General features: G+C 37.7%; 1 protein-coding gene across 13 annotated transcripts in view; it reads left to right on the top strand.

Annotated features, from left to right (window-relative positions):
* The window catches only part of CASC1 (cancer susceptibility 1), an 80,741-nt gene that overhangs the window by 25,020 nt on the left and 37,457 nt on the right, over positions 1–18,264 (top strand). For 7 of the 13 annotated variants that reach the window (XM_021922114.2, XM_003906118.4, XM_009180395.2 and 4 more), the window contains 6 exons: positions 3,802–3,886; positions 6,759–6,850; positions 9,313–9,414; positions 10,258–10,395; positions 14,060–14,206; positions 16,794–16,897. In XM_021922114.2, coding sequence (XP_021777806.2) covers positions 3,802–3,886; positions 6,759–6,850; positions 9,313–9,414; positions 10,258–10,395; positions 14,060–14,206; positions 16,794–16,897 — 668 coding nt within the window. Of the gene's footprint in view, positions 1–360; positions 1,846–3,801; positions 3,887–4,407; positions 4,569–6,758; positions 6,851–9,312; positions 9,415–10,257; positions 10,396–14,059; positions 14,207–16,793; positions 16,898–18,264 lie in introns of those variants that run through there. The other 6 variants (XM_021922112.2, XM_017945741.3, XM_009180400.4 and 3 more) reach the window with 4 other exon arrangements.

The following is an 18,264-nucleotide window of genomic DNA, read 5'->3' as shown; positions in this document are numbered from 1 at the left end:
TTAATCTGATGGGGTTTTCCTTTATAGGTTACCTGGTGCTTCTGTCTCACAGCTCTTAAGATTCTTTTTCATCCTAACTTTGGATAACCTGATGACAATGTGCCTAGGCAGAGATTTTTGCAATGAATATCCCAGGTCTTCTTTGTGTTTCTTATATTTGGATGTCTAGGTCTGTAGCAAGGCCGGGGAAGTTTTCCTTGATTATTACCCCGAATATATTTTCTAGCCTTTTAGAATCCTCTTCTTCCTCAAGTACACCAATTATTCTTAGGTTTGGTCATTTAACATAATCCCAGACTTCTTGGAGTCTTTGTTTATATTGTCTTATTCTTTTTTCTTTGTCTTTTTTGGATTGGGTTAATTGGAAGACCTTGTCTTCATTCTCTGAATTTCTCTCTTCTACTTGTTCAATTCTATTGCTGAGACATTCCTGAGCATTTCGTATTTCTGGAAGTGTGTCCGAAGTTTCCTTAATTTTTTATTGTTTTTTCTTTAAGCTATCTATTTCCATAAATATTTCTCCCTTCACTTCTTGTATCATTTTTTGGATTTCCTTGCATTGGGCTTTGCCTTTTCTCTGGTACCTCCCTGATTAGCTTAATAACTAACCTCCTAAATTCTTTGTCAGGTGAATCAGGGATTTCTTTTTGGTTTGGATCCATTGCTGGTGAACTAGTGTGATTTTTTCCAGGTGTTGAAGAGCCTTGTTTTGTCATATTACCAGGGTTGGTTTTCTGGTTCCTTTTCATTTGGATAGGCTCTGTCAGAGGGAAAGTCTAGGGCTGAAGGCTGTTGTTCAAACTCTTTTGTTCCATGTAGTAATATCCCCCTTTTCCTATGGACGTGGCTGCCTGTGAACTGAACTGCAGTGATTATTGTCTCTCTTCTGGATCTAGCACCCAGCGACTCTACCCAGATCCGGGCTGGTACTGGGGGTTGTTTGCACAGAGTCCTGTGATTTGAACCGCCTATGGGTCTCTCAGCCATGGATACCAACACCTGTTCCAGTGGAGGTGGCGGAGGGTGCAGTGGACTCCGTGAGGGTCCTTAGGTTTGGTGGTTTAATGCTCTGTTTTTGTTCTGGTTGGCCTCCTGCCAGGAGGTGGTGCTTTCCAGAGAGCCTCATCTGTGGTAGTATGGAGAGGGACCAGCGGTGGGTGGGGCCCTAGAACTCCCAAGATTATATGCCCTTTGTCTTCCACTACCAGGGTGAATAGGAAAGGACTATCAGGTGGGAGCAGGGCTAGGTGTGTCTGAGCTCAGACTCTCCTTACGCGGGTCTTGCTGTTGCTGCTGTGGAAGATGGGGTGAGATTCCCCGGTCACTGGAGTTGTGTACCTAGGAGGATTATGGCTGCCTCTGCTGAGTCATGCAGGTTGTCAGGGAAGTGGGGGAAAGCTGGCAGTCACAGGCCTCACCCTGCTTCCCTGCAAACTGAAGGGCCGGTCTCACTCCCACTGTGCCATCTGAACAACCCCGAGTCTGTTTCCAGGCGAAGGGTGAGATGGACTTAAAAACTTGCCCGAGGCTATCTGCCTCCCAGCTGCGAGAGAAAAGGACTTTAGCTTTCCCCCACTGCCTGTGAAGTCTGCATGCCAATTCATGCCCTCCCCCAAGTTCTGGCCAGGAGGCTTTTTGCCCCATTCAAATTGTTACAAAGTTCAGCTAGAGAATTCCTTCTCCCTATGGAGTTTTACCGTCTGCTTCTCTGGCCACCCTCCCAATGGATCCCTGTGGTGCCAGGCAGGAATGGGCTGCTTGGGGACCCAGCGAGCTCCCAGGGCCTTTCTGCTGCTTCCTCTACTCCTGTATGTCGCTCGGCGTTCCAACTTGACTCAGCTCCAGGTAAACTGGGAAACTTCTCCTGCAAATAGACCCTCAGCTTCTCCAGTGGGAGTGTGTGTTTGTGAGAGGAGGGTCTGCCTTGCCCACTCACACAGTTCGGGCACTCACAGTATTTCGGGTGTCTCCCAGGTCCTACAGGAGCAGTTCGCTTCCTTCAGGGTGTCTGTGGGTCCTCTTGGGATTGCTGGTTTGTTCTTGTAGTCGATCTGGAGCTAAAATTCACAATCTGGAGTCTATTTTAAAATTATGGTGATAAATTTGAGCCCATGTGTGTTTTTCTCTGATAAGGTTCTGCTGCTCGTATTGCTAGCACAGAACAAATGTAAAGTTGAGTTTCACTAGAACTATGATTTAGCCAACTGAGCTTTTTAGAGGAAGAGGAGAACAGAGGAAGTGGAGGTATATAAGTTAGTGATAAGGGCGATGAACTGTGAAATCTAACCTGGGAAAGGAAGAAATGAAGGTGTGGAGGAGGTAGATGAACAGTGAAAAAGTGGTAGGGGCAATAGATTAGAGATCCCAGTGGAGCTAATGGAGTCTATGATCATCTTAGAGAAGGTGAACCAAAAAGGGAAGATCCAAGAGTCTATACATCCCAACAATTAACCACTCTTTCTATGGCTTCTTCTCAAATTTAGATGGTGCTCTTCTTTTTAGCTTTCCCCTGTGAATATGGAGGAGAGATCGTTATCACAGAAATTGCTTTCATAGCTGCTTCTGTAGCAATGACCTCTTTGCTAAACCTCAATTCTACAGTTCTAGTGCCTGCAAGAATTGCCTGAATGCTCTACCAGCATTTTCTACTAATTATATGTAAATTATTTTTAACAATTCTTCATTCAGATTCACCTGTTCTGGATGCCATTCTCCCTCTAAGTCTCTCTCCTGACTCTTTCCTCTCCTTGCCTCCAATTTTAATCATTACTAAGTAAGTTAGCTTGTAAAATATTTATTGGATCTTCTCTACATTTCCAGGGCCTACCGACCTTGTTGGCCCATCCAGTGCCCATTCAGCTCCCTATCTTGCACCTTTGTTTCCCTCTTTTTGGGATATCTTCCCTTGAATGTTAAAATCCTTTGGCCACAAATTTAAATGACATCTATTCTATAAACACTGCCACGACTTCAGTTTATTGGATTTTGTTAATTGTTGCCAAAATGGTATCCTCTTTATGTTTTTTTTCTCCAATACCAGGTTAATTTTCAAAATTATATTCTTTATAGCCACAGCCCTTCTCAAAAACTTTTAGGAGTTTTCTGTTTCTCCTAGAATAATGTCCAAACTCTTTAGCATAGGCTCTAGCCTTCTTTCACATTCTCATTTTCTTCACCTCTTCTTGGAGTCTTTCTAGGGCCCACTGAACTTGTTGGCCCATCCATTGCTCTTTCGATCCCCTATCTTGTACCTGCATTTCCCTCTTCTTGGAATATGTTCTCTGACTGGTAAAAATCTTTTGAGCACAGATTTAAATACCACCTACTCTATAAACATTTTACACGCTCCTCACTGTTGAAAATAGTCTCTCCTTCCTCCAAACTTGCAAAATAACTCTGTGTATACCTGTTAGTCATAAGAATACTTTTCAATTTTATAAGCGTACAGTTTTCAAACTGCTTTTACATATGTTTTACTTTATTCTCTACAACAAGAGGAGGTTTTCTTTAGCACCATTTTAAAGATATGGAAACTGGGAATGAGAATTATTTAAATTACACGTACTTGTCACTGTCACCCTTTGAATAATTTATATTCTTATTTTTCTTGTTCCCAGACTTTGTCCTTCAATGCACTGAATCAAAGCTTTCACTAATAGGCAGTCTTATTTGTTGAATGAATGCATGAAAGGCTGGTTTTATGAAAGCAAAAATGTTTATCATAATTAGTATTTGAAAAGATGTGTTTTTCAAGTAACTTGCATGTTAATGGCTTTTTTTAATGATGTGGACTTTGTTAAGTCTGGCAGTAAGAAAAAGAAAGTCACCAAAGCTGAACGATTGAAGCTGCTACAAGAGGAGGAAGAGAGACGACTGAAAGAGGAAGGTACAAAATAAATAGTGATACTATATACATATACAGGTAACAGTCACGATAGGTTGGCCTTCTGTAGTACAGTCAATATTTTTTTCAAAGTTCTTTAATTTTAAATTTTAATCTGTTTTATAATAGATACCTATCATTTAGAAAGTATCCAGAAAGATGTTAGTACATGCCAGTCTCTTTCAGATATATATTGAAATAGGGTTGCCAGAGATAAAATACAGGAGCCCAGTTAAATTTAACTTTCAGATAATCAAATGGATAATTTGGGATAATTTGCCCCATGCGATACTTGGGACATACTTAACTTTAAAAAAAGAAAATTGTTTAAATAAAGTTTCGGTGCTGTAGAAGAAATAGCACTCAAATATAAAATTTTCTTTTTAATTCTCAGCAAAGCAAGGTACTTCTATAGAAGGGTACGCTCTCACCAATGGAGCAATGGTGGGCACACACCTGGACAAGGGAGGGGAAGGGGTTCTTATCCCTGGCGCATGTGGCCCCTGCTGCTGTGTTGTTCCCCTATTGGCTAGGGTTAGACCGCACAGGCTAAACTAATTCCGATTGGCTAATTTAAAGAGAATGACGGGTAAGCGCTTTGTCGGGAGTCAGCACAGAGCAGGTAGCAGGAAACCGGAATGAGTTAGGGTGGAGCAGGTGATCAGAATGAGTCGGGGTGGAGCAGGTGATCAGAATGAGTCGGGGTGGAGCAGGCGATCAGAATGAGTCGGGGTGGAGCAGGCGATCAGAATGAGTGGGGGTGGAGCAGGTGATCAGAATGAGTCGGGGTGGAGCAGGTGATCAGAATGAGTCAGGGTGGAGTAGGTAGTTGAAAAAGGTTGCTTTAGGAGGAAGTTTAATTTAAAAGTAGAAAGCAAAGAATTGAACATACTGACTTATTCTTTGAAGAGAAATTTAGAATTCATATTCAGCAAATGTTTATTGTTCATCTAAAATTCAAATTCAACTGAGCATCCCATGTTTTAATTTGCTAATTCTGGTAACCCTATCTTGAAGTGTTTATATTTACTGATGAAATTAGGAGCACTGGTGCTGATTGTTCGGTAAAAATTCTGAAACTCAAATTCATTAAATGTGGGAAATATACACTAGCAAGAAATATGTAGAGCAGCCTAAATTTTTACAGTTTAATAATATTTATTTACCAAATTTAAAATACTAATTTTATTTGTTAAAAAATTAAACATTGATAAAAGTGTTTATTAATTAAAGTACCAAAAAGTGGTTTTTAAAATCTGAGTATTTAGATATAGGTTTTTAAAAGACTGTTCCTAGGTTCCATATTGATTTTTTGTGTATAATTTTATACATCCTTTTTTTAGGTGACTCCTGATACAAATACAGTATCAGGATCTATATCTTGGGGCATGTTTTATTTATATTGGATTAAACTAATACTCTTCAATATGTACTTCACATTTTGTTTTTAATAGTGAGAGCAGGAGAAGATTAAGGTAATTGCATTTGAAGATGTAGATGTCACAAGATTATGGAAGTCTTCTGAAGACTTGACTTCCTCTTCATTGCCATGATAGGTCTGCCGTACTTTATTGGTTAAAATCACTATTGGATTGCTATAAACCTTTTGGAGAAGAAAAATATTATTGTGGACTTTTTTTTTTTTTTTTTGACCAGAAAGTTTGAGTCATGTTACTTTTTTTTTTTTTTTTTTTTTTGGGAAACGGTAATTTCAGCCTTTATTTTAAGATTCAGCAGTAGATGATGGATGTTTTAAATTACTCTTGATAAGAAGCTATCAGTAGGAGTTATTTTGTTTCACAGATACCTGGCAGGTCAAAAATATACTCAAATTGAATAAATATTCTCAAGTAGGAGAATAGTAAGCCCGAGTAGCTGACGCTGCAGAGAGGAAGCACATCTAAAGCTACAATGAGTGCTCCAGGGAGCCACTCCTACACCATTTCCACAAAAAGCAAAGAAGAGACAACGGCTGGGAGTCATGTGTGTTTATAGCAGCGTGATTTATAATCCTTTGGGTATATACCCAGTAATGGGATTGCTGGGTCAAATGGTATTTCTAGTTCTAGATCCTTGAGGAATCGCACACTGTCTTCCACACTGGTTGAACTAGTTTACAGTCCCACCAACAGTAGTGTTTCTATTTCTCCACATCCTCTCCAGCACCTGTTGTTTCCCAACTTTTGTTTTGTTTTGTTTTTTTGGTTTTTTTTTTTGAGATGGAGTCTTGCTGTGTTGCCTAGGCTGGAGTGCAGTGGTGCAATCTTGGCCCACTGCAAGCTCTGCCTCCCGGGTTCATGCTATTCTCCTGCCTCAACCTCCAGAGTAGCTGGGACTACAGGCGCCTGCCACCACTCCCAGCTAATTTTTTTGTATTGTTAGTAGAGATGGGGTTTCACTGTGTTAGGCAGGATGGTCTCGAACTCCTGACCTTGTGATCCACCCACCTCAGCCTCCCAAAGTGCTGGGATTACAGGCGTGAGCCACCATGCCCAGCCGTTTCCTGACTTTTTAATGATCGCCATTCTAACTGGTGTGAGATGGTATCTCATTGTGGTTTTGATTTGCATTTCTCTGATGGCCAGTGATGATGAGCATTTTTTCATGTGTCAGTTGGCTGCATAAATGTCTTCTTTTGAGAAGTGTCTGTTCATATCCTTCGCCCACTTTTTGATGGGGTTGTTTGATGTTTTCTTGTAGTTACTTTCTCGAAGAATGGAGAACTGACACTTTTCTCATATCTACCATGTAATAAAGACTGTGACTTCTATAAAAGATTCCACCACTACATCTTGAAAATATTAGGAGTAATTTTAAGGGCTTAAAAATGCAGTGATCTGTTCACTGAGAAAAAAAAATTTTTTTGGTTCTTTAGAGGAAGCCCGTTTGAAATATGAGAAAGAAGAAATGGAAAGGCTTGAAATACAACGAATTGAGAAAGAAAAATGGAATCGACTTGAAGCAAAAGTAAATAAACATTAATAATGTTCTTAATGAATACTTTAAACTATGCCTATCAGATCTATTGTCATTTAATGTCCTTCTCAGTCCATAGTTACCAGTAATATTTAGGCCTACATGAACTTATTCCTATCATAGAATAAGTGACATTGTTATCTAGATTTCACTGATGAGGAAATCGAGGTACGGAGAAATTAAGCATCTAATCAGTGGCATAGTCAAGACTTAGATCTAAGCAGGTCTTGCTAAAGAGCCTATACTTATAACCTTAAAGCATATGTGAATTCATTTTATAGACAAGTTAACAGCAACCAAAAAAAAAAAAAGCAAAATATTCAAATTTTACCTCTCCTTTTTTAGTTTCACTTGTCTGTTTCACTAGAATCTTTTAGATCAGTAATTCTGAAATATTCTGGTCTCAAGACCAAACTCCATTACTATTAAAAACTGAAGACCCCCCCACCCCCGCCAAGGAGCTTATGTTTATGTGGATTACATCAATCAATATTTTACCATATTAGAAATTAAAACAAAAATTTTAAACTGCTTACATTAACAGACATTACATGTTGATAAAAAAAACTTTATTAAACACAAGTAAATACATGAACATTTTTAAAGAAACAACTTTTTTATTAAATTGAGGAAATGAATGGCATTGTTTACATTTTAAAAATTTGATATCTGACTTAACAGAAGACGGCTGGATTCTCATATCTATTTCAGTATTCCATCTGTTGCAATGTGTTGTTTTGTATGAAGCATATAAAGAAAATCTGGCCTCATACAGATACGCAATTGGAAAAAAAGTAATATTGTAGTAGCCTTTCTGATAATTGTGGATATTCTTCTTTGATACTATATCAAAACTCTACAAGTCATAGTTTCTTAATGTGGAATATGAAACCATATCAATGAACTATTCATACTCTTATTTTAAAACATTGATCTATCTTACCCTCTGAATAGATCTTGTTTTCATATATGATTTAGCATTATCATGTGTTGCTTGCTTGAAAAGGTTTGGTTCACTGAATTATTTGCTTCCAAATGTTGATGTAATTTATTATTCATTATCAGAAATCACATATGTTAGTATAATCACCAAACAAATCAGAAGTTTTTTCGTTTTGTTTTGAGACGGAGTCTTGTTCTGTCACCCAGGCTAGAGTGCAATGGCATGATCTCAGCTCACTGCAACCTCCACCTCCCAGGTTCAAGTGATTCTCCTGCCTCAGCCTCCTGAGTAGCAGAGATTACAGGTGCTCACCACTGCGCCTGGCTAATTTTTGTATTTATAGTAGAGACAGGGCCAGGCTGGTCTCAAACTCCTGACCTTGTGATCCATGCACCCCTGCCTCCCAAAGTGCTGAGATTACAGATGTGAGCTGCCATGCCAGGCCCAAACCAGAAGTTTTTAAAGATTGGAATACTTTTAAGCTTACAGTGATAGATACAAGTTTTCTAAAATTTGAATTTTTGCCTGAAAGCTTGAATTTTATCATTGGCAATACATATTTTGAGTTGTATCCTTGAAGTAACACACTCCATTCATTCATTTTTGAGAGAATGTCTGCCAAAATAGTCAAATAATTGCACAAGTGGCATTTCTCGAAATAGTATTGTCATTTGATATGCAACAGAAGAGCTTTGTGCTTACTTCCCATTTTATCCAGCAGGATATTAAAAAGACATGTACTTAGGGTTGAGGTTTAATACAATTAATAATTTTTCACCTCTTCATCAGGGCATTCTTTTTTTTTTATTTTTATTTTTTTAATGTGATTCAGAGTCTTGCCCTGTTGTCCATGCTGGAGTGCGGTTGTGCGATCTTGGCTTAGTGGAACCTCTGCCTCCAGGGTCAAGCAATTCTCCCGCCTCAGCCTCCTGAGTAGCTGGGCTTCCAGGCACACGCCACCATACCTGGCTAATTTTTGTATTTTTGGTCGAGACGGGTTTTCACCATGTTGGCTGGTCTCGAACTCCTGACCTCGTGATCTGCGTGCCTCGGCCTCCCAAAGTGCTGGGATTACAGTTGTGAGTCACTGTGCCCGTCCATCCGGGCATTCTTTTGTGAAGCTGGTTCCTTCCCCTCACCTCTCCCTGTAGAAATAGTACAGTTTGGGGTCACTGTCTGATTTGTGCTAAGACATCAGCACTTTCACATCATCTTGCACAATCAGTGCAAATAGGTACACGATGAAAAAGTCAGATAATGTTAATATTATTATGGAAATAGATTTGACCTCACAGATCCCAAGTTCTAGAGCCACCAAGAGTCTGTAGATCACACTTTGTAAGCCACTGTTTCAGATGAAACCTTTTGGAGATATCAGTTATATTCAAACTAATTTTAATGTTCATTTTGGAACTACAGTTATATATTTAGCCACATGTTTTAGATGCTAATTGTGAAACAAAAAGCTAAAATTAAAGAGCAGATCAATGTATCTGTCCTTGTGCAACAGGATCTAGAAAGGAGAAATGAAGAACTCGAAGAACTTTATTTATTAGAGAGGTGTTTTCCTGAAGCAGAGAAATTGAAACAGGAGACTAGAATGCTTTCTCAGGTAAGACTGGTTTCTCTTTTTTAGCTAATACTTTTGTCACCACAAGAGGGAGTTGTAGTCCAATTTTGATGCCAAGAAACTAAATTTATCTGTTTTAAAAAACCCTCTCATCTGACAAATTGATTGCTTATGGCAAAGTAAAGTAACATAACTTTGTAGAAAGCTATTTGTCAGTAATAACGTCCTTGAAATGTTTATATTCTTTGACACTGACTCAATTGTTGGGAATGTATACTAGGGAAATTATGCTAAATTAAAACGTAAAAGCTTTGTGCTTAAGGCAGTCTAGTCTTGCTCACAACAGCATAACTTTGGAAATAATGTAGGTGAATATCAGAAGAAAAATGAAAAACTATTATATGGCTAAGGATTGTGGTATAATCTTAAGTGAAAAATTCTAAGTACAGTACAATATGATTACAAATGTGAAATTTGCATAAACCACAAAATGAATGGAAGGCCTTGTACTAAAATGCCAGTCGCAACTAGACATTAGTAATAAGGGAAGTAGAAATTAGCCCAAGTGTTGGCCTTTGCAAATAAGCAGCTCTATGATTAGAGAGGAAAACTAAGCAAAACAAAAACTACTTATAAATAATGCTTTAAAAATAAAAATCTGAAAGTAATTAGTGCTTCTATGTATCTGAATGTTAAGGATTAGAAATTACTTGGATAAATAAGAATTTGGTTATTTTGGAGCTCCCTCAAGTTAATGGTTAAAGCCATCATGTTTTTATCTAAGTTGGTTAAACTAGGTTATAAGAATATACTTCAAAAAAGAAGTCATTTAATCTTTGGTTGAATCTTCATCAATGTGAACCTTTAAACATTTTTATTCCACAGTGGAAACACTACATTCAATGTGATGGGAGTCCTGATCCTTCAATAGCCCAAGAAATGAACACGTTTATTAGTTTGTGGAAAGAGAAAACAAATGAGACTTTTGAGGAAGTGATTGAGAAGAGTAAAGTAGTGCTAAATGTAGGTGTTTTATGTATTTTCCTATAAACTGGCTATTACAGATAGTCTGATATTAACTCAAAATAAAAATAAATTAATAGATTACTTGCCAAATAATAACACTACTGCTTCTGAACCCTTAGCAAAAGAAGTAATTGGTCAGCTTTTTCATTTTCTTTTTACAAGTCCTAAGAATTCCTTACCACATTAGCTAAGGTCACCATATCATAACACATTATTTGTCTGTCTAATCAAGAAAAAAAATCAAGTTGCATGCATTCATGTAGATAACACAGGTGGGGGTAGTGGGTAATTTTATCCCCAGTTGGAATATCCACTGTTCAGTAATTTAGTACCCATGATTTTTAATGTTTACTTAGTGCAACCTCTGCCTCCTGGGTTCAAGCAGTTCTCATGCCTCAGTCTCCCGATAGTTGGGATTACAGTCATGTGCCACCACACCCAGCTAATTTTTGTATTCTTAGTAGAGATGAGGTTTCACCATGTTGGCCAGGATGGTCTCAAACTCCTGCCGTCAAATGATCCACCCACCTTGGCCTCCCAAAGTGCTAGGATTACAGGCATAAGCCACTGCACCTGGCCGAGAATTTTAAATCAGGAGTGAATCAAAAGTTGGATTGGAAAAATTTACCAGAAGACAGCGCAGAGATGAAGAGATAGAAAATATGAAAGAGCAGTTGACAGGCATGTATGATAGAGTAAGAAGGGCTAAAAATATATGGAAAAGAAGGGATACGGAAGAATGGAAGAGAGATAATATTCAAAGAGATAATGGCTGAAAAATTTCCAGAATTGATGAAAGATGTGAATCCTCACATTCAAGAAACTCGACAAATTCTAAGTAAAAAGAAAAACTAATGTTTATACTTTTAACACTTCTGACACCAAATGTATGTGGGGTTTTCTCACACCAACCAATTATCCAACTCTCCAGATACCTGCTAAGTGTCCTTCGATCCAGTGCTGGTACTGAGTACTTAGAGCTAGTGCAGACCCCAGTCCCACAAAACTGCCTCTTCCTTCACTTCCAGTCACAAGTCCCAGCTTGTCACCTGTACTTCTGATCAGCCTGTTATAAATCAGCCACAAGCCATTGGTCAGGTTATTTGCTATAATGGCTCACAAAACTCAGGGAAACATTTACTCGCCTCTACTGGTTTATTATAAAGGATATTACAGAGGATACAAGTGAACAACTAGATGAAGAAATACAAGGGGTGAGGTCCGTAGGGAGGAATGTAGAGCGTCCATGCCCTCTTGGGGCACACCACCCTTCCAGCACTTCAATGTGTTCACCAACCAGAAAGTTCTCTGAACCTCGTGTTTGAGTTTTTTATGGAAACCTCATTTATGTAGGCATGATGGATTAAATCATTTGCCACTGGCGTTTCAGTTCATCTTCATCCCCTCTCCGCATCCTGGAGGCCAGGGAGTGGGGCTGCAGGCTTCAGCCCTCTAATCTCATGGTTGGTCCCTCTGGCAGTCAGCCCCCATCTGCTAAGACTCATCATACTAGCATAAACTCAGATAAGGTTGAAAAGGGCTTATTATAAATAACAAAAGTTGTTTCTCTCATTCCTATCCCTCAAGAAATTCTAAGAAGCTTATACCAGGAACAAGGGGCAGAGACCAAATACTTACTTCTTTTTATGTCACATCAAGTTAGGATAAATAAATTCACATTTAACACATGTACATGATAATAGAAACTAGAAGGAATTCACTACTCTTATTCCTGTTATTATCCTTTAGTGCTTTTTTGGTCTAGCTCCTCACAGTTTTATGCTTCCTGTCATTGCTGCTATAGTTTAACTTCTTCATGTTGTCATAAGAGAGTATAACTGTAGACTCTTTTAAGTTCATACCGTGCATTGCATGATTTAATCTGAACAACAAAGTTATGAGAGTCCTTTAACAAATAAAGAAACATAGATGGTGATTTGCTTACAGTCCACTATGAGACCTTAGATGGACCTTACTCTGACTTTCCAAAGGCCCAAGGAGTCTCCCATACAGTCTGAGCTATTTAAATGCCAGTGGATTAATCATACAGTGTTCTTGCTACTACACATCCTCTTTACCAGAGAAGCTGCCATGGCATAATGTCAGCTTAGGAATCTGGTATTTTGCAATTAGCAGGGAGGTAGTGGGAAGTAGTACTAGAGTTCACCAGTGATGAGCTGCAAGGAACATCTTCCTGTTACAAGAATGAGTCAGAAGTAGAAGTAATAAAGAGCAAAAAAGATGAGAAAAGGATAAGTTCAATAACACGGGAGACAGAAGAGGGAGTAATCACAGCAATAGGAAACGAAAGCAGAAAGCTGCAGAACAAGTGGACTTGGATAGCAGTAACAGAAGGAAATGGCCCCATAGTAAACACCGATTTCCAAATTTTCAAATTTATTTAATAAACTCTTATGTAGTACTTAATCTATGCCAAGCTTTGGAAATACTAGCTTTCTGAGTTCTCATGATAACACTAGAAGATAGGTACTATAAACCCCATTTTTCCAATGGGGAAGTTAAGGCACAGAGATGTTAAATAACTTGTCCAAAACCACACTGCTAGTTGAGAGGTGGCCAGGATTGAAGCCTAGCATTCTTGCTTGAGTCCATACTACCCTACACTACGATGCTGCCTGTCTTAATTCAGAAAATTTCTGTGTATTATCTGTGTCAGTGTTCAAAATTTAATTCTGCCACTTACTAGTTGTTCCTTCATCACACTGTGCCTCAGTTTCGTCATCTATAAAATATATACCATAACAATATCTACCTCATAGAATTATAATGAAGACTAAATGCATTAAAACATATACAATATTTAGAACAGTTCCTGGTGCATAGTAAGCATTCAGTAAAAATGGTAGTAGTTCTATTCCACCTCCTTCTCCTCATCGTTGTTATATTATTGTTGTTTTTTCTATTGTCTCTCAGTCTTAGATAATGACAAGTTGCCACTCATTTATTAACTTGCTAATGAAAACTCTGTCACACATAGTTAACTGGTAGGTCCGAGGGTTTAATTAGATTCAGAGCCACCATTTTCAGCAAGAAGGCATCATAGGTTATGTTGTGTTCTTCATACTGCATCCTATCAGAAGCCATATGATCTTCCATTATTAATTTAATGATGCGAATTTGATCACATGGTTAAGGTGTTTGCCATTAAATCTCCACATTGCAAAGTACATTTTCCCCAATCTGAGGTCAGATACTTTGGCACTGGGAGAATTATGTATTCCTCAACAGCTTTTCACCTAATCATTTAGATAGTCATTGAGGATCTTTATCTGAAGCAGTTACTACACTGGGGATTGAAAAATGGTGATTTGCTAACTGATAATTGCATCCACATTAGATAGATGGCATTCTTCTGTAAAGAACTGTTCTTTCTTCACCCCACCTTCCCCTTTCATTTCTGAACGTCTAATACTATATACTCATGGATTTTTATTTATTCAGTGTGTTGTAATTAATTTTAAGGGAGTTTGGGAGGAAATTTTTGTTTATGATCTTAAATTACATAATAAATACTGGAAAGGATTTCTATATGTTTTGCTAAGTATGTGTTCTTCAATTCAAAAGGGATAGAACATTCCCTTTTTCACTTGTCCTTGACTATTTCTCTGAGAATTAATGTAAATATTATTTTACTTTACAGTTAATTGAGAAATTGAAATTTATTTTATTGGAAACTCCACCGTGTGATTTGCAAGATAAAAATATAATACAGTACCAAGAATCAATTCTACAACTGCAGGAGCTCCTTCATCTTAAATTCAATGTAGCCACAGAAATACTTCTGAGAGTAAGTGTGATATTTTGCTTATATATTAAGTTTTATAAGAGCTAACATTTTATGTTATATATAAAATAATTCAGTATTTTTTAAACTGAAAAATCAAGAGTTTATGGAAAAGTTAGTAGAATAATTTAAAGTACATATATTTATTCAGATTTAATAACTGATAATATTTTATTTTTAAATGTAGTTTATTTTGTTTTGGTTTGATTTGGTTTTTTTTTTACAGATAGTAAATATGGAATCTCCCTGTGTTACCCAGGCTGGTCTCAAACTTCTGGACTCAAACAGTCTTTCTTCCTTGACCTCCCAAAGTACTGAGATTATATGTGTGAGCCACTGCTCCCCACCAGACATTTTATTTTTGAAGAAATAGAATATTATTTCTATTTGCCATTAAAAGTAATGGCAAAAACCACAATTACTTTTGCACTCACCTTATATTATTATTTTTATTCTTAGGATAATAATATATAAGGATAGGATAAGAGACCTCATCCTAATATATATATATATTAGCCAGGCATGGTTTGCCTGTGGTCCCAGCTACTTGGGAGCCTGAGGTGGGACCATCGCTTGAGCCCAGGAGGTCAAGGCTGCAGCGAACCATAATCGCGCCACTGCACTTCAACCTTGGCAAAAGAGGCAGACTCTGTCTCAAAAAATAATAATAATAAATAAAAGAGGAAGAAGAAGAGGAAGAAGAGGAGGAGGAGGAGGATTAGAAAAAATACTATAATGTGATATTTCAATTTGAAATATCAGCATGAACCAGATTTCTTTTTATTCCATAAATAGGATTTGGGATTTCAGTTCTGGGGCAGGAAAAGTGAAAGATGAGGCTGGATTGTCTTCCTGTGCTAGAAGGCAAGCAAACGCTCAGAGACTAATGACATTGTATGAAAGCGATGCCGTTAGCTAAGAGGCTAGCTTAGAAGTCCCACTGATCAACTTTGGAATAATTTGAATATCAGAATAATGATTATAATCAATTATAAAAAATTGAATATATAAAAATTTTTGAGTTTATAGTGATATTTCAGAAACAAAGGGGAAGGTGGAGTGAAGAAAGAACAGTTATTTACAGTAGAATGCCATCTATCTAATGTGGATGCAGTGATCAGTTAGGAAATCACCATTTTTCAATCCCCAGTGTAGTAACTGCTTCACATAAGGATCCTCAATGGCTACCTAAGTGATTAGGTGAAAAGTTGTTGAGGAATACATAATTCTCCTAGTGCCAAAGTATCTGACCTCAGATTGGGGAAAATGTACTTTGCAATGGGTAGATTTGGTGGTCAGCACCTTAACCAAGCAATCAAGTTCATATCATTAATAGTGGAACATCGTATGTCTTCCGATAGGATGCAGCATGAAGAATACAGCATAACCTATGATGCCTCCTTGCTAAAAGTGGTGGACCTGAATCCAGTTAAACCCCTAGACCTTCCAGTGTACAAAAATAAAGAGGATAGAGGAGCAAGTTAAACAATGCCATGAGGAAACAATAATAGAAATCCACAATGTGGGACAATTCTACAAGATAACTGTCCTGAACACTTCAAAAAGTTAGTTACAGAAAACAAAAAGTGTGCAAGAATAATCACACTTAAAAAATAAATGTAGTCTTCAACAGTTTAAAGTTTTACGTTCTAGCAAGCGCATATTGACTTATTCAAATCCTTTATGACAGCTGATTTCTTGAGCAATAGGCATCAAACTATGTTAGTTTTTATTTTAAAATTCTTAAGAACATACTTGAATTTTATGGTTAATATTGGATATTAAAGTATTAGACTAGTGAAAACATGACTCATCTGGATTTTATAAGCTGTATATTTTGTTTTCTAAACTTGATGTGTTCTGAGATAGGTTAACTTTGCAGTAGAATAGTCTACATTTTAATAAGATACAGATAAATCAGCATGTGTATAGTTAAAATGAAAAGTCATGATTCTGATGTTATGACTGAGAAAGGTAACATAATATTAATCCACAGGTGCTACCTGGAATTATAGAAGTAACTTTATTTTTTACTTTTCTGAGACCCAGTCTCACTCTGTCACCCAGGCTAGAGTGCATGGTGCAATCATGTCTCACTGCAGCCTCAACCTCCCAGACTCAAGCAATCCTTCCACCTAGGATCCTCCCAGCTCCCAAGTAGCTGGGAGTACAGGCGCACACCACCATACCCAGCTAATTTTTTGTAGAGATGAGGGGTCTCATTATGTTACCCAGGCTGTTCTTGAACTCCTGGACTCAAATGATCCTTACAACTTGGCCTACCAAAGTGCTCAGATTACAGGTATGAGCCACCTCACCCAACCTAAGAGCTACTTTAATTCTTAGACACCTTAGGAGAAACTGAATGGAAAAAGGAGATGCATGTTTAAGTAAGTAAATACATTTGCATCCTTTAGAGAATTTTTTAAAACAATCCTTTGTCATGTTGATTGAACCTGATTTTTACCCAAGTTACTCTTTTAGGTGGTTAATAAAGGGAATCCAACACGTAAGTGATAAAGTAACTTATCTAAGTTGCATTATTTATGAGGCCTGTGGCCCTTTGTAATGTTTTCTTTTTCTCTTACAGCAAGCTAGTACTTTGGCAGATCTGGACAGTGGAAATATGGAAAAAGTCATTAAAGATGAAAATGTTACTCTATATGTGTGGGCAAACCTCAAGAAGAATCCAAGGTACCCTTGTGGATAATACTTTCCCTGTAGGTGGAAAGACATTGAACCACATCATGATTGCCAGACAGATGCCTACTGCATAGCAGCATGGTGTGTTTGGAAAAGCCCATTTTAGGAAATTAGCCCACTGAAGGTTGAATCACGAACCTGCCATTTACTTACGCAAGTTACTTAACTATGTTGAGCTTCAGTATATCATCAGTAAAATGATGATTATGTCCCTTAATAGGATTGGATTGAAGATTAAACATTAGTGCATGTAAAAGTTATAGCATAGTGTTTATTACAAATATATAATCATTAAATACCAGGTCTTCCTCTTCTCTTTACCCACTTAACCCCTCTACCCTCCAAAAAAGTAGAAGTGGTAGGTGCTTTCTTTTTCTTTTCTTTTCTTTTTTTTTTTTTGAGACAGAGTCTCGCTCTGTCATCCAGGCTGGAATGCAGTGGTGTGATCTCGGCTCACTACAACCTCCACCTCCTAGGTTCAAGCGATTCTTTGTGCCTGAGCCTCCTGAGTAGCTGGGATTACAGGCGCACACCACCACACCTGGCTAATTTTTTTTTGTATTTTTAGTAGAGACAGGATTTCACCATGTTGGCCAGGCTGGTCTCAAACTCCTGACCTCAAGTGATCAGCCTGCCTTGGTCTCCAAAAAGTGCTGGGATTACAGGCGTGAGCCACTGCACCTGGCTGATAGGTACTTTCTACATGGCAATCTGGATTTTTTTTTTTATGAATCTTTGTGAACTGTTAAAAATAATAGATTTTCATATGTGTATTTCTTGGACATTTAAGTGCTGTTTCAACAAAGAAACATCTCTGAGAAATGACAGTGATGATGGCAAATTCACGACCACTTGGTTGCTGCTTGATCTTTAAACATTTTAAGTTACTTGCATTAGTATAGCAGTGAGTTTTAGAGAAAAATAACCAGAATAAAAATTAGGAGGCCTAGGTGTGGATCCTACCTCTGAAAAGACTAGCCATGTGACATTTAAAAAAAAAAAAAAATTGGACTTTATTTTTGATGTTTAGTAAAAGGGAAGAACAAAATATTTCCCAAGTTCTTTCCATTTGTTATGAAAAAAAAAAAAAAAAACCTCCGGTTCACATCTAATCGGGGACAATATAGTAACCTTTCTTATTGTAAAATATGTCAAGTACAGAAAAGTGAAGGAAATTAATCTGTATAATTTTAAATGAATAAAAATAAAATGAATAGCTTTGTACTCACTACCCAAGTTTAAGAAGAGAATTAGTTGGTGTCTTTTACGAGATAAGGAATAGTGCAGGCAGAACAAGTTTCATTTTGATGACGATTGGGGTGGGGGTTGTAAGGATGATGAGTTCAGTGCTGAACTGG

Source organism: Papio anubis, chromosome 9 (genome assembly GCF_008728515.1).
Source record: "Papio anubis isolate 15944 chromosome 9, Panubis1.0, whole genome shotgun sequence".
NCBI lineage: Eukaryota > Metazoa > Chordata > Mammalia > Primates > Cercopithecidae > Papio > Papio anubis.
This window is presented reverse-complemented; position numbering and strand designations above follow the sequence as displayed.